This window comes from Polyodon spathula, chromosome 13, assembly GCF_017654505.1.
Source record: "Polyodon spathula isolate WHYD16114869_AA chromosome 13, ASM1765450v1, whole genome shotgun sequence".
In the NCBI taxonomy this organism is placed as follows: Eukaryota; Metazoa; Chordata; class Actinopteri; order Acipenseriformes; family Polyodontidae; genus Polyodon; species Polyodon spathula.
The window spans coordinates 5,472,850-5,489,033 of record NC_054546.1 but is presented as its reverse complement, the minus strand read 5'-3'; the positions used below and the strand labels follow the sequence as shown (position 1 = coordinate 5,489,033).

Below are 16,184 nucleotides of genomic sequence, written 5' to 3'. Positions count from 1 at the left end.
GGAAAATTGATTGGTAATTGTTTTTTTCTTTCTTCAACAAAATCAGTTATATATATAAACCCTTATATTGGAACTTGCATCACAATTGGCTAATGCAGGGTCTCATGACCAAAAGTAGCTGTTTCCAAAAAGAGAGGCCAATAGTGCCCTTTGACACCACACCACAATAAACAAAATGGCAGACCGACCACAACATCATAGATTTCTCTGGACGGATCATTTCAGAAATCAGAAATAAGAGTACTGACACCAATCTGCAGTAAATAGTTGTTTCATTTAAATATATTATTTTAACATATATAATATAATCATAATTTGTAGCAGTGATCCAATGGTTAAAAAATGTATTTTTGAATAACAATATGTACGTGAGCAACCAAGAATCAGAAATGAGAACACACCTTAATTTCTCTATCGTTGTCTTCTTATTTGTAAATAGCAGCCTGATTAAAGTCTTCTTCTTAAAGCAGATGATGAATCCAACAATAATTAGACTTATAAGAGTTACCAGTATCCCTATGGTTAAACTGGTGTTGTCTGCAAAAAATCCCCCCCAAAAAACTGAGTTAGAAACAAAAAGCAATGAAACTTAATTGCCTATATACATATATAAGAAAAATGTAATAAAGTAAAAGTAACACCTTCTGAATTTCAAAATGTTTACTTTTAATTCCTGTTTATGTAAATTAACTTAGTTGAATAACACCGTGTAACAATTTTTTAGAACTGTAAATTTACAGTATAATCGTAAATCTCGAAAAACTACTCACTTCTAAATCTTTTGTAGTCATTTTTGTATTACTTTAGTATAAATACATGTTAATTTGGATTCATATGTTGTTTTTTTCTGACTTCATGTGAACGAAAAGACACAAATTTGCCCGTTTTCTCATTGGAAATAGTGATATTTTGAAATATCACTGTCCTGGTCACAAAAGCAAAGTTTGTGGGGAATAATAGCCATTTTCTATACTTCTGAGGCATAAGCAATTAGGAAATAACACTTACTACCCAGGAACAAAAACTGTGTTACACAGTGTAATTTACGAGCAAGGTACTGTCTTTGTATTAAAATGCTCTCTTTAAATTCGCACAAGTTGAATGCGAGTCAGCAATTCAAATCCGTTCCACAGGAGCTCACCTGCAAGTCTCATGGGTCCACTGTCCAGGCTGCCACCAAACCCTGGAATTTCACAGTGCGGAGGAGACCAGTCGGCTTCACAGTGGCAGTGCTTGTTATTGTTACACACCTTCAAAACAGCAAAACTGCATTAATATTACTGCTGGTTCTGTGGTGACGAAAGAAGCTGGAATGAGGGCTCTGAAGACTAGAAGTTTGGGATAGAAAAAGCACTATGTCTGTCCAAGAGGGACGAACACCCAAGGGGAGAGTGAGCAGTGTACACCCCATGCCATGCTACATGTTTATAACAAACATACTGGCCTTTCCTTTAGAGGACGGTCCAGTAGTCTCCTGATTCTCCCAGTATTTCACAAAAGTAATACAATCAAACAGTGTCAATTGATTTCTCACACTTACATGTAGCTGGTCAGCCACTAAACTGGAATTCCATCCCCAAAATCTCAAAAGTTTAATCTGAAGCGGCTGGAATGTTTTTGCGTTATTAAAAGCACCATACATGTGCATTTTGTATTTTTGTCCACACATATTGTATATAATGATCCAATTATCTTGAACACTGATGTCCTAAACAAATCTGGAATGGGTTCCACTGTGTATATTTTGGGAGTGCGAATGTATAATGGTATTGCAGATTTTGGTGAACAAGAAATTTTTTTGGCCCTCAAAGCGCTAAAACCTTTTCCCTATTTTTTGTGCCAAGACAAGAAAAAAGCAGGACTTAAATGAATTGCTGTAAACAGTCCAGGCAATGGGGAATGGGGAATTAAATCACTATTATTTGCGTTACACTTTATAGACAGTGGAGATGGTATGAAATGTTCTAGATCATGCAATAACTGGAGCTAATGCACATTTTAATTAGCACATAATAAATTATATCAGTGACTTGCAAGTAAGTTGACGCCAAATAAATAATGTATTGCTTTATGTTTCATTTCCAGTTCACTTTTCGATACTCACCCCACGGCCATTACATTTTCCAGCACACTCATGAACCCCAAATACACTGACATTCTTACACTGGCGATTCAGGCACATCTAAGACAGAAGCAGAAAACAAAAATGATAAGCTGTCACATCTTATCATTAATAACTTAAAATGCTGACAAGAAACAAAGGCATCATTACGGTACACTAAAACACTGACAGGTATCAGCTGGTCAACTTGATATTCATAATTGATAATTTATTTGGTTTTATTTGATTTCCGTGGTTTTAAAATGAAGAAAGAAATATATAAAGATGTACAGAAATAAGCCAAACTATAATAAGAAACTGACAGACATGGTCTGTTTTAATGGATGCTCTGGGGTGTGGGCTGTGTTCCTCACCATGCCATCTCCACACTTGGTGCCTGTCAGTACAAGGCCAGGATCAGGCATGTCATCCCCAAGGTAAACATGCGTGCCACGACACAGGATCCGACCACCTTCTTGTAAGGGAATGTTAGTTTCTATGGAAACAGCATTCGTACCAATTACAGGCCGGTTGGCTCCTCCTTGACACTGAATTTTCCCACATTTAGCATCTCTGCAAAACACACAGCAATACAATAAAACCACTGACACTAAACTGCATGGAAATACATTGGCCTTGCAATACTTATCCAACAGGAATTATTATTTTCCTGTTCAGCAGGGGGGAGTATCAATAAAAAAGGGAACTGAACTGTGTTAACTGGAAAAAAGGTATAACATATTTTAAAAGTACAAAACAAAAAGTGATTGGGAACATACCGGATTTCACATTTTGCAAAGGATCCCTTTGAGTTCTTCCCACAGTTCCCATAGGGGTCACCTGCTGAGTTTACCCTTTCAAAGCAAATCCCTGGGGCAGGCTTGGCTCCTGGGGAGAATGCAAAGCAGGCTGTTTACAAAGCACTTCTGGTTTCTAAGAGCTCGTAAATAACTTTAAACTTTAGAGTCTAGTTAAACAAAACCTTCAATCTTGAAGACAAATGATTGAACAAAAAAAAAACAACAAAAAACAAAAAAACCCATAAGGTTGAATTTCCAAAGCTATTTGCTCCAGATTGAAATTAGCATTTTTTTAAGAAAGAAAAACAATACACTTTTTACAATTTAAAATTAATATGTGGCTTGATCTTTATACTTAAGACTATTTAATACTGTCAGAGTTGTTTACTTCTGGTTGATAATTGTATTGGGTGTATTTTTCCTTTCTGAAAAAAAACAAAAAACTGCTAATGACAATTTCACGTAATGAGATTTGAGAATCTAGTGTCGACTAGTTTAAAATGGTCCTATTAGGATAAACCAGATATATATCGTAAACTACAGCGAAAAGCCTTTGGAGTGACAACATTGACCAAAATATATTTTGTTTAATGTGGAATCTCATGTAAATCCTGCTTCTTGCCAAGGCAGTCTAGACCATTGGGGTAGTATCAATAAATAAAAAATAAAGGAATCCCTGTCTATGCTGTATCATTTAGTACTGCTGTCAATAGCGATACTCACCCTGCCCCCAGAGGGTGATGCACTGCTGCTCATGGGTCTGACAGATCCCATTGTAACAGTACCCTTCCACCTTCAGACAGGAGTGCCCGTCATGCAGGTACACGTTTGCAGGGCAGTGAGGGCCTTCTCCTGTGCAGAACTCCGGCAGGTCACATGCGTTACTGGAATCCCTGCACGGGGTACCTGCTGGTTTCAGCTGCAAAAGGATAAGCAGGTCTTTTAAATCAGCTAACAGGGTGTGCACAACATTCCGACAGAACGCCAAGAGAAACATGTGATGGTGCGATTGATTAAAGGGATTCTGTAGTTTTGACAGTGTTTGCACAGAACAAAGCAGAAACACCAGTGGAATTGAGAAATGGCAATAACCACCTTGCAGCCTTCACAGCACTGTCCATGTGCGCAAACAGCACCATCCTTCAGAGTGCAGGTAGTGGCGTTACAGCAAGGGTTCGTACATTCCTAATAAATACAAGAGAAAAAGAAAATTGGCAGACTTTCCTGCTTTTGGGGAAAGCTTTGTTCTGGAATTTTGTGTTTCAGTGCCCCACCATTATGAAGGCGCATGCAGAGTTTCACAATTTAAAGTATCACAAGCTTTCATAGAAAGAACGATCTATAAAGGAAAACCTATATTACCAGTATGTGTGTGACTAGCTCGTGCATACAATCAGTGGTAAGGAGAAAAATCAGGCAGGCTTTCAGACATGTCAGGTTGATTGAACTAAAATAACCTTTACTGTAATTCAAGAGGTATGCTAGAGAGAAGTACTATAGAAACAAATACTCTGTTTTAATGAGATTCTGGCACTAAAAGTGCTGGTTGTGTGTTCTGAGAAGTTTTTGATTACCCTGATTGGGGCATGTTTGTTCTGTAGTTAGGTGGAGGGCTTGTTGCTTTGGCTGTCGTCAACATGCGTCACCCTATTCCAGAAGGACTTTATTTTCATACTTTTGTCCAGTATGTACAGAAAATTTGATTCCTGATACACTTGTCAGCTGTAGTATGCAGATGTTATCAACACGTCCACAGCTGTTGAATAGGGAATTACATACCAGAAAGAATTCAGTACTGGGAAATGCCTGTTCTGGTGTCAGTTACTTGCACATTGCTTTTGCATTTTGCGGCCCCCTGGCTGCAGCGCATTGACAGGAGTGGGGAAACAGAAAGATTTCTGTGGCTGAGATCTTTCTTATCTGGGTTTGTAATTTCCAATATGGGGTTACTGTAGAGAAGGTTAAAGTGAGAACACTTTGTTACATTTGAATAAAATGTAAAAAAAAAATGCTTAAAGTCATCGTGTTACATTTTCAACGTTTTTGATTCCAAATCGTCATTAGCAAAACATTTTTCAGAAAGGAAAAACATACAAAAAAAGTTATGAAACATATTCGTTGCAGAATTGAAAATGTTTTTCTACTGGAGTAAATAGCTATCTCAATATGTTAGCAGAGAACACATATTTCGCAAATACATGTCACTTGCTTTATCTTTGTACATTGGGTTACATTAAGACTGCATAGTGACTAAAATGAAAGTGGACTAAAAGGGGGGGGGGGGGTTGTTGTATTTATCTTACTTCTAGATCTCCACAGTCGCACTCCTCTGCCTCCTCCACGTAGCCATTCCCACACTTCTGTCCTCCATAAAGCACCTTGACCTCGGGCGTGTTGAACAGGCACATCCCCACTCCCTTCTCCAGACTCACATCCAGGTCCTTCTTACTGCAACTGCTAAACACTGTGGGGAAGGGGTACCTGCAGAAAGGGGAATGTTGACACCTTATTATAATAGCGCTGGGATGAACATGGATTTTTACATTCAACCATGCTTTCAAAACGTAAATGAATATTCAATTAATGTTGAAGTAATTGAGTAAAATTAACCTCGTATGCAGGGCTGACGAGGAGTTCTTTATAAGGGTTCCCATAATCATGTTTAAAAATAACTCAGTTTTCTTGTCTGTATGACTGCTGTCCAGGGAAATGTTGGCAACAGCTGAAAAAACCAATCAAGCACCAAAATCCTAGTTTTGTTTTCTGAATGTTGAAGTGTGCTTGTGCTGTACACAGAAAGCCATGCAATTAGAAATACATGAGAACCCTCTGTGTTCAAAATTGCTTGTAATCATCCAATCGTTGTAAACAAGCTATCCTTTCCTGTTATTTAATCTGGTGCTATGCAACTGAATTTGTACTGACAGGTTTACATTTGACTCATTAGTGTTGTTGAAAATAAGCAAACATCATCTAGTACACCTAGTCAAATGATTTCCTTGGAATACCTTCATGTTAATTGATATATGTTAGTGATGTATAATTGGACAGACACTGTTGGCTGAAACCGCTGCACATTAAAATATTTCAGATTTTATAGGCACTGAGAAAGTGCCTTCACAAAAAAAAAAAAAAAAAAAAAAACAGTGTTCACAGGAGGGGGTTACAAAGTTAATGGAAGATTGATCTGAAAAACATGTATATTAAAAGCAGAAGTTCACTACCTTGTCTCTTTTTGTCTATTTTGGTAGCAGAACCTTGAGAAGTGATCTTGGCTTGCACAGTATGTGATAATATAATCAGTTTTATATACACAGTATATTAGATTGGAAATGGCTGAATGCAATCTAGTGTGTGCAACGATTTCAATTCTCGTCTGTAAATACCCAGCAGAAGCAAGTGACAGCCTCATTTGTGAAAGCAGCGACACCGAGTCAATGAATCAATCTTGACAGTAGGTTGGCTTTATTCGTCAGTTATTTGCCTTTACAAACCACAAAGGGAATAGTGCCCAGACAACTGTGCTTCCTGCAGGAAACTAGGCAGCCAGCTAATACAGCCATAATCAGTTTGAGATCGTCCGACCCCTGGCCTAGTCTTTGTCTTGCTCGCCTCTGCACTGCAGCCCCATTAATAACATGCCGCCAGACTTCGGGTGGCTCAGTGTGTGTGAAAGCAGTGACATGCTGCTCCGCTCTGAGCAGTAACATAACTGGAAGCAAACACACATGTCTGGGCTGGGCCATGCTTGCACGCTGGCCGGCAGTTATCAGCGGCTGCAGGAAAGCTGGAGATAAGAACCTCGACTCGATTACCGCTGTGTTTAAATTTGTTCTAAAAAAACATTGTATCCTCTCTACTACTGATCACATGGAAGATAAATGGAAGCCCATTTTTTCTATTTCAATTCAGTGAGCCTTTCAAGGGTAGTTATGGGTTTGAAAAGAAAAATTTGACATATTTAAAAAAGATTGTTACATGTAACATAATAAAACTCAACAAGCATGCTACAATTAAGGTGTCTGTCCCAATTGTACACAGAAGGATAAACTGTGGAAAAATGTAGTGCACAGAATGTGTGTTCTGCAGTCCAGGATTCCAACTGCTGAGAAAACAGTGGTCTCCATTTAATATATGACTCATATAATTCAGTTATTCTTTCACTGTTTGCACTGCAACATTGCAATATTAATGTATTAATGCATACTTAAGAGTGCTCAGCTTGCTAGATGGCTGTTTTAGTCCTAACTTCTTCCCAGATGGCAAAGACATGAAAAAATACACAAAGGCAGAACGATTTTTTAAAAGCTCCTTCTGTCCCAAAGCCTCAGAGCTCTCCCTTTTCAATCTCATCGATAGGCTAAAAAGTCTCCTCAAATGACGGACACTATAGTGTTTCAAAATCCAGATTAGCGCTTAAATTGGTTTGTGCAATCGTTCATTTTCACTGGCAGCTGATATCTGCTTGGAATGTAAATCCCAAGCACACAGCAACTATTATTCCAGCTGAGTAACTGCACTAGCATTCTGTTAGAGGGGATTAGAGGGAGAACTATACTCTTCCGCCTCTGATAATACTGGTTTAAACACCAGCAAGCTAACCATGTGTGTTCCAGAAACTTTAATTAAAATGATGATTGGGAAAGCAAGCCAATGGAGTTTTCAAAATGTAATTCCTAGATTTCACACCAAAGATCTTTTGGATATATACAGGGCTGAATTGATTTGCTATCCTGGGGCTGGTTTCTTAAACATTTTAAATACTGTAAAAAAAAAAAAAAAAAAAAAAAAAAAATTGTGTCTGCTCGAGATTTAGAATAAACTTGGATTCAATCATAAATAATGTTGACAAGTTCCACTTCATCATATCACCAGGTCTTCAACTCTAAAATCCAGATAATGTTGTCTAATATAAACGGTTCTAGGTTGTTGTTGGCTTCTTTAACTTTAAACATTGAGGAAATTGACAAAACTATAGGTTAACAAGGATTTGAAAAGGCAAGGGAGAGGTAAACAATGGAATTTGAAATGGGCCAGGCTTGGAATTTCTGAATTGAAGTAATTCTTCAAGAAGGAGTTATCAGCTATATCTGTGAACAAGCACAGAACCCCGCCAAGAAAGAGGAAGATATGAACACAAATAAACAAAGCCGGGGTGTAATTACAATTGTTTACTCGTCAGCCATGATTACTCTGTCCACTGTCATTAAAGAACAGATTTAGTGGATTATATAACTGTAAAAAAATGCAGACATTAAAAAAGGGGACCACACTACAGCAAGGAATACTATATTTGCTCATTCCTGAATGGAAATGAACCCAGCACTTTAACATCAACAAACTCTAATACTACGCTCAACACAGGACCGAATTCAATTAACATTATGCTGGGATGTGCAATTTTAATTTTTGATTAACAGAGATAAATCAAAATGAAATTGCTTTCTATTATTGTTGCATGAGTTTGTATTTTAGTAAACCATTTTTGCCATCTGAAAGGTAAATTAATGGAGCTTTTAATCATGAACATTAGGTGAGTCTGAACTGCAATTAAAGGGCTTAGCACTTTTTATTAGTAGTTTAAACAAAAAAAAATGCAGATATAGATAGTAATAGTCAAAACTACCCAGAATTTCAAATCTGAACACATCTGTCCAGCATGCATGATACACGTTTCCATTAACAATAAGAATGCTATGTTTCTTTTAATTGGTCAACTTCAGAAACATCTGATATTCGTTGATCTTGATGATACCTTTATATCGGGGTCAGGGTAATAAAGAAAATAGGGTATATTTTAATGATCTACACAGAGGCAGGTATACCTGTGGATGCCTATTATCCCTATAGTCTACTGGTGTTTCAGAGTAAGTGTTTTTCAAATTGAAAACTTCATCGTAAGTTTCATATTGATTATATTAAGCATTAAGAGTAATTAGTCTTTTTATAATATACATCAGTTTTTCTGGTAATAAAGTATTTAGCTTAACATGGCAAAAGCTCTTCATATTTAATTGAAATATTGAAGCTCAAACTTTTAGTTGAAGGAACAAATGTATTGGGGGGTTGTTATTCTTTCCAGCTGTGTACAGATTGTCGATAATAAATACTGCATGAAAACAACACATTTACCAACTACAGTTCATTACATGCATATTTCAAATCCCCACAGGGAAATTTCCCTTTCTTGAGTAAGGGCAGATTGATGTATAATTCTCTTATTCTTTTCACTGATTTTATTATTCTCCACCTATTCTATTAAGTATGGATTTAAAATGTCTTCATTTTTTCATGCAGCCCTAAACTGGGTTATTTTAATTGCGCATTGGGTTACACAGCTTTTGATGGGTGCAGTCCAATCAAAATATGCAGAGTCCAGCAAAAACATCAACTTTGCAGCTCAAGTGCTTGAGAAGTGGCTGCAGTTACATGGAGGTTGGCTGAGGATTTCTAAAGATATGTTGAGCATGGGGTTGGACCATTCATTACTGTACAACGGGACATTTCCGTACATTATTTGAATTGAATTATTCTCTGTGTTGTTTAATACAGGGGTTGCCAACCTCTCTTGGCTTGTGACCTTCAGGACATCCTGACTGGCATCTCCCTCATAGATCTGCTGTGCCACAGCCCCTGTAGAGTTGGCCATGTTCCGGAGCACTGGAGCCCGAGCAGAGCTTGTCAGTTTCCTGAGCTAAGATCTGGAGAAGGAGCGGAGCTGGAGCAAGGGCTGCTGGAGCTAGCCTGGTGCTGGAGCTGTGAGTTTCCATCAGTTCTGGAGCCAGCCTGGAGCTAGAACTGGGCTAACCCTACCCCACTGTAACTCAGCTTTATAGAACAACAGAAATAAGAAAAAGAGCTGCAATGCATTCACATGTTATCTATATAATATATAATATTATATATATATTATATATATATTATATATAGATATATATATATATATATATATATATAATCTTGTTAGTTCAAAGACACTGTAAAGGTTAACATTGAGCACCAAACCTTTTAACAAAGATATATGCACCCCCCCCCCTGACCCCCCCTTTTTTAGAGTTGCTTTTTGTTTGGATATTGACAAGAGTAACACATCTAAAAGTAGATCAACTAAGGATTTTCTGTCTCAACCTGTGGCAAAGCGTAAGCCTTGCACAATGAAATATGTAGTTTATTGTATGTTTTTGTGTTAATTGTTACAATTTATTTAATTGTTTAGCTGCTGTGGCGCTCCGCCGGGTAGGATTACCCGTCTGCGTGGAGCAGCAGCTGAAAGCAATCAGCTGTTCCAGCAGGCAGGTGGGCGTGTCTCAACAGAGCGTCAAGATAAAAGCATGGCAATCGCTGTGATCGGGGCTGCTGCAAGGCCTGCCGTTTTCACGGCACCTTTTGAGTTATAGTTTGGGGTATTGTGTTTTATTTTGCACTTTTTGTACAGTTTGCTGTATTTGTCCTCTGTGCGTTACCATCGCTGGTAACGTCACATGACCGCCTTTATTTTACTTTCGTTTTCTGTTTTTGTTAATAAATCCTGCGCGCATGTGCCAGCGTTTCAACACCACCTCAGTCTCTCTGTATGCTTGAACAGCGGCTACCCACGCGTGTGACCCGAGGAAGACCCTGTCACACAACCATTTACAAATTTATATTAAGAAATTAAACACCCTGATATTTGATTAAGAAAACCAGCTAAGTATGAATCACAGAATAACAAAAAAAGGCTCCAGTAGAAAATCACCACTGAAAAGTCATGCTGTTGTATTGCCATATAGCACATCTCAGCAGCACATCTCTGTTATAATGGCATGGATGGCCAGCAGGTTGAACCTACCCCGTGGATGGAGTCATGATGCAGCCCCCCTTGTCTGGAGAGACCCGGCAGTTGCAGCCCCTCTCAGGTGTGTCGTGGTTCATTCCGAAGTTGTGCCCTAGCTCGTGAGCCAGAGTCACTGCTGCACCCAGGGAGTTCTCCGAATGGTCCTGAAAGGGAATCAGGAATCTCTTTTCACTGAATTTCTTTTTAGGGCTTGATGTTATCCCCTACCCCAGAGATATGTTGTCCGGGCATCTGGAAAGTAGGTTCCACTGTATTACGATGAGGAAGAAACAGTATCTAGCGAATTTGCCGCAGGGACTATGCACAGCCAGGACGCAAACCTACATTCCCCTGCCTATCCCTGACTATATGACTCACCCTGCACATCACCCTTTACCAGGTGAGCCCGTGGGGGCCTTCACATTATCACATAGTTCAATCCATTTCAGACTTTTATTACTGCTTCAATAGCCATATGAATATGTCTAATGAAGCTCAGGTGTGACTGACTAAGAACATAGTGGGAATGCAATGGTACTCTTATCTGCAAAGCTATGCAATGATAGTCTAAGCCATAGCGCTGTTCTTTAATCAGTTTAATTTAATGCCTGCACAGTCAAAACTGACATATAGTGGCTGTAGGACTTAACAGTGTGCAGACAAGTGCTTACTTCAAGCCTTGAAATATGCCTTGCATTACTATAAAAAGATATATACTATATTCTACATTATATTATACATTATACACTACATTATACACTCCCAAAAATACTGCAGTTCCTCCTCCACAGGTTAATCAGGGAGATGTCAAACTTGGGGTTCCTAATTTTATATAATCAGCTCTAGAAAACAGAGGATACTTAACTGTTTCATTGAAGACTAAGAGGAAAACCAGCTCTGTCAGTTTGCGTTTTCATCTGATATTAATTATAGACCTGGTATCCCAAAGGGGAAGGGCTTTTGAGCAGTTCGAAGAAATGTAACTAGCAGTTTTATATTCGTGGCAAACTTTCTTTTTTGTTAGACTTCATTCACTTCATGACAATTCAAAGACATGTATTGAATGCTGTGTGTGAAATACTGTTTAGTATACCTTATAAACAAAACAACGATGTTAAAGTTTTCCATTTGTATATGTAGAATTGGCTGAGGTGTAGTTCATCCTCAGTCATGTGATAATAAAAGTCCATCAGTTCAAAACTTCCCAAAATGCTGATTATTAAAACTACACAGCTTCTTTAGTTCTTCAGCGGTGGAAAATCAAGAATGATGTAGGCTGTGCACAGGGTTCTTACATTAAACAATTAGTTCCAGGGATCAGTTTGGGTTCAACATAAACAAAAACAAATAATCAAAACAGGTTAAATGCATTTGGATATATTGTTCGGTGTGTAAGCTGGACAATGCTCTGAGACAAGAAGTCAACGGTGGGTCTGTCTCCTGCTTCTTGTCTTATTTGCTCATGGTGCTGACCAATCGGGCGCCTGTGTGAGGATTATAATTCTTCTGGTTCATCCCAAATAAAAATAAGCCAATTCACTATGGTCTGGTTCGGGTTTGTGCACTTGCCCAGCTATATAATAAGCAGGGTTAGCCATGCATATTTAGAATAGCTTCAGAAGTTTTTGTTTTAACATTAAATGATCAAGATTAAATGGCCACGCTTTATTTTAAGGGCCATTTTTTTGTTTATTAACTGTTAACAAACATTGTTAATTTTGAGCTTATGGTTAAGGTTAGGGTTAATAAAAACCTGATTTAATTTGCTAAACATTACTACAGTAATAATTTGAACCGATTTCAAGCATATGATCATCTGGGTATTGATCATCCCTGGGGCTCTGGTGTTTGATTGATCATCCATAGGGCTCTGGTGTTTGCAGTTTTAGCTGGCCTGTTATATATTCTTTACTAACAGTTAACAGAAAATAAATAATGTACATTATCATGTTTATTAGCTGTTTGTTAACTGTTTGTTATCCATGACACAGGAGTAAACTCTCTACCTGCATTGCACTGTATCCATGATACAGGGAGGGGGAGGACAGGGACTGACTCTCTGCTTCTCTTCAGAAGTTGTCATTGGGATCTTTACAGAGTAAACATAACCTTGTTTTAACGTCCACCTGACTAAACGGCACCTCCAGTGGCACAATGGCCCTCTTACACCTTTCTGGAGCACTGGTTGAATTTATTTGTTGTGTTTGAGTGCTGACCTGTATCAAACCCATAGGCTGGATGGGATCTGGATAAAGGAAGCTATCCACGATTGTGGGATGAACCCAATTCACTGCAACTTCCCTTAGCCCTATTTTTGTTCCCCTTTTCCTGTGTGCTTGAGATTTTATATTTCATTACTTATGTATTTGTTTTTAATCTTAAAGCAGAGGTAATATATTGTTTCATTTTTTATTTAGACTTTCAAAGAAAAGCCTTTATTAAGTCAATAATTGAACTAGAAAGATATGTCACATTTCCTATGAAATCACAACTCACCATAACAATTCCTCCAGATTGTTCTGCGGTACACATGCTCATTATAGGAGCCATGCCAATGGTGGTCCCCTGAAAATACACTCCGCTGTTAAAAACAATAAAAGACAAAAACACTGGATTAAGCAAAAGCTTCCAATTAGCATACTACATTCTCTGTTGGATCTCCTTGTAACTCCCAGTATAGCAACCCTTTATCCTCCTCAGTGACATTATCCAGCTCTGACAGCTTCAGAAAGCTTTAATGTCATGCCAATATTCTTTCAACAGCAATGCTGAAAATTCAGGAAAACTAATATACTCTACATTAGTTTCAACATTTGATCATTTTAATACAAGATTGACCATGTCTGTGCTTTCTCAAAGAGGCCCCATCCCAATTGTAGCTGGATTCAGAACTTCAGAAAGAGCCTTTGTCCATGTTGTCAGGGGTGATCCATGCTCCTCTGGACAAGCTTTCGAAAATTGTATCCATGCAACAGGAAATACCATCTGTTTTAAGTCTTGTATAAAATGGACAACACCTCCCACAGCACAGTGAACCTCAAACACAAAACTTCATACAAAAAAGGATCTAAGCTGTGATTTAAAAAGAGATAATTTGAGATAATGTTTACTTCTGTCAGTCAGACAATACACTAATTAGGTTTGTAAAAGTAGAACCGTTTACACAACAAGTTAGACATTTAACGATAGTACTGGCATTTTAATATTGTTTACAATATATTGCATCAATCCAATCCAATCAATACCTACAAAACCATTTTTACTATTCAGTTATAAGTTGATATGGCTACTATTCCTCCATGAGATGGCAAGAAGGGTCTCCTCTATGAATAGCTAATATAGGTTATTCAGTCCTCAACTGAAAAAAGAGCTCTGTTAGTGTTTAGCGCTATGCTGTATGGGGATCATTACTCAAGGTAACACATTGTTCATTCGTGATGTTACAAGGAGCTTGTAGGACGGTTCAAGTCTATAACCGCTAGACTACTCTATAACTTTCTTCACCTCACAAGCTGGGCATTGTCGTGTGGCTTCTGGGGCAGCAGCTTGAGCTTCCTCCAATCCAAGAACTCGTGCAGCGTGGTGAAGGGGTCCTGGGTAATGGAGCACTTGTCTGTGTCACTCCAAACTTCCAGCCCTACAAGGGCCACTCGAATATTCAGCGGTCTGTAAAACTAAACAGGCAGTTGTGAGAGTGGATCTATCACGTTGAGCTGATTTAACTCAGCTAAGGTGGATGGTAATTATTATTTGAATGGTAGCGTTTCTATTCTCTTACCTTATCGACATAATTAGCAACCTCGATCAGCCGCTGTTTAACCTTTTCAACATCTTTTCCTTGCCTCTGAAACTGAAGTTTACAAATGGGTTGGATTCATGATTTATGCTGAAAATTTTTAATCTTTTTACAAATACTATGTGGCAAACAACATAAGCTGTACAACTACAAAAACACAGAAAAAGGCATGATGATCATTCATGCAGCTGGAATACTAAGGCCCAGTAAAAGAAAAGTATAACAAACTGTTTCAATAAGTATCTAGTTTAATGAATTGATTCTAATAGTGTGTGTGTTAAATTTAATAACAGACCAGTAACTTCAGAAAAAAAACATTAATAACTGGAGTTATGTTTAATTTCCAAAAAGAATATTTCAGATTAGAATGTTTGTAGGAACATTTTACATACAATAACATGTGTGTGCTAAAATACAATGTTAGTATGAATCTATTGTTCACCAGAACAGCCTGAAGCTTGTATTTCATCTCTACATTATTTTTAAAATATACACAAACCAAATGGCCCAGCTGTTTCAACAGACGCCTTAGCACATATGTTTCATTAAACTAAATCTACCAACCCTAGGCATACGATTAGCTAAATCTTAATATCAGTTACAGAGTAACGAAAATATTCAAGAAAATGCCAATTCTGTCAGAAAGGGAAACAGTCGCGCCAACCCCCCCCCCCCCAAATTGTTGCAATATGTACTGTATGTAGCACACATGGGTCAAAGGGGCAAAGTGAAATTGTATTTTTGTCTGCGGGATTTCAAACATGAATATACACTCTTTCATATGATTTCAAGAATATCAGAACACCTGTTTGCCGGTCTCATATGCAGTGTTACAGAATATACTTGAACTGCTTTTTTGAAGGGTGAACAAGGCATGGACCCTTCATTCTTGCAGTTTCTAAGATCTTATATTTTTCCTTTCATTAAACTGAAGAGGATGAAAGTATCATTGAAACCCCTTAAACAACCCATCTCTTTGCTCTTTACCATGCTTCTAAACAAATGAGCTTCTTTTCTTATTTTGCTTTTCAATGGGATATAACAGCACTTAAACAAACCCTGAAATGAATGCCTCCTTCTTACCTCTCTGTTATCCGCTACGATAATTAGTTCCACATATTTGATCGTCCTTTGAGTGTCCCTTTTGTGCTGGAAAAGCAAAGATAAACAGAAAGTTTAGAAGGGAGTAGGCAGATTGATGATCTATGAGAGACAGGAGGCTAAACAAAAGCACTTTAGATTGGCCACTTTATTCTCCACAGGAAGAGGGAAATCTGGAAAATGATTCTTAACCCATTAACAACCGGTCACCACCATTTTTAAATCCTTAAAAATAAAAAAAATAAAAAAAAAAGGAAAGATTTTCAATAGACACTATTTTAGTCTATTTTGTATGGGGTGCCATGTGTAAAAAAAGCGTTAATATTTTAACATGTCTTTTTTTCCAGATTTAATTTAAATCTTGTATTTTTTATTCTTTTAAATGTGTACATTCAGATATAATTTATAAATCTAAATTACAAGTTTTAACATGTAGCAAAATATTTAACTAAATCTTAAATCTCTTAACAAGATTTAACATTTAGCTAAATATTAAATTGGCCAGCTAAATCTGGAGTTTGCAAACAAATGAGCTCCGTCCACTTTGTGCTTTCATGCAATTTGATTGGCTCT

General features: G+C 37.7%; 1 protein-coding gene across 1 annotated transcript in view; it reads right to left on the bottom strand.

Moving 5' to 3' along the window:
- The window catches only part of LOC121325867 (disintegrin and metalloproteinase domain-containing protein 12-like), a 64,337-nt gene that overhangs the window by 1,105 nt on the left and 47,048 nt on the right, over window positions 1-16,184 (bottom strand). The window contains exons 7-19 of the mRNA XM_041268953.1: window positions 15,594-15,659; window positions 14,493-14,564; window positions 14,219-14,388; window positions 13,211-13,295; window positions 10,730-10,878; window positions 5,205-5,382; window positions 3,997-4,086; window positions 3,625-3,820; window positions 2,881-2,989; window positions 2,476-2,674; window positions 2,105-2,182; window positions 1,142-1,250; window positions 402-537 (exon numbers count right to left, since the gene is read on the bottom strand). Coding sequence (XP_041124887.1) covers window positions 402-537; window positions 1,142-1,250; window positions 2,105-2,182; window positions 2,476-2,674; window positions 2,881-2,989; window positions 3,625-3,820; window positions 3,997-4,086; window positions 5,205-5,382; window positions 10,730-10,878; window positions 13,211-13,295; window positions 14,219-14,388; window positions 14,493-14,564; window positions 15,594-15,659 — 1,637 coding nt within the window. The remainder of the gene's footprint in view (window positions 1-401; window positions 538-1,141; window positions 1,251-2,104; window positions 2,183-2,475; window positions 2,675-2,880; window positions 2,990-3,624; window positions 3,821-3,996; window positions 4,087-5,204; window positions 5,383-10,729; window positions 10,879-13,210; window positions 13,296-14,218; window positions 14,389-14,492; window positions 14,565-15,593; window positions 15,660-16,184) is intronic.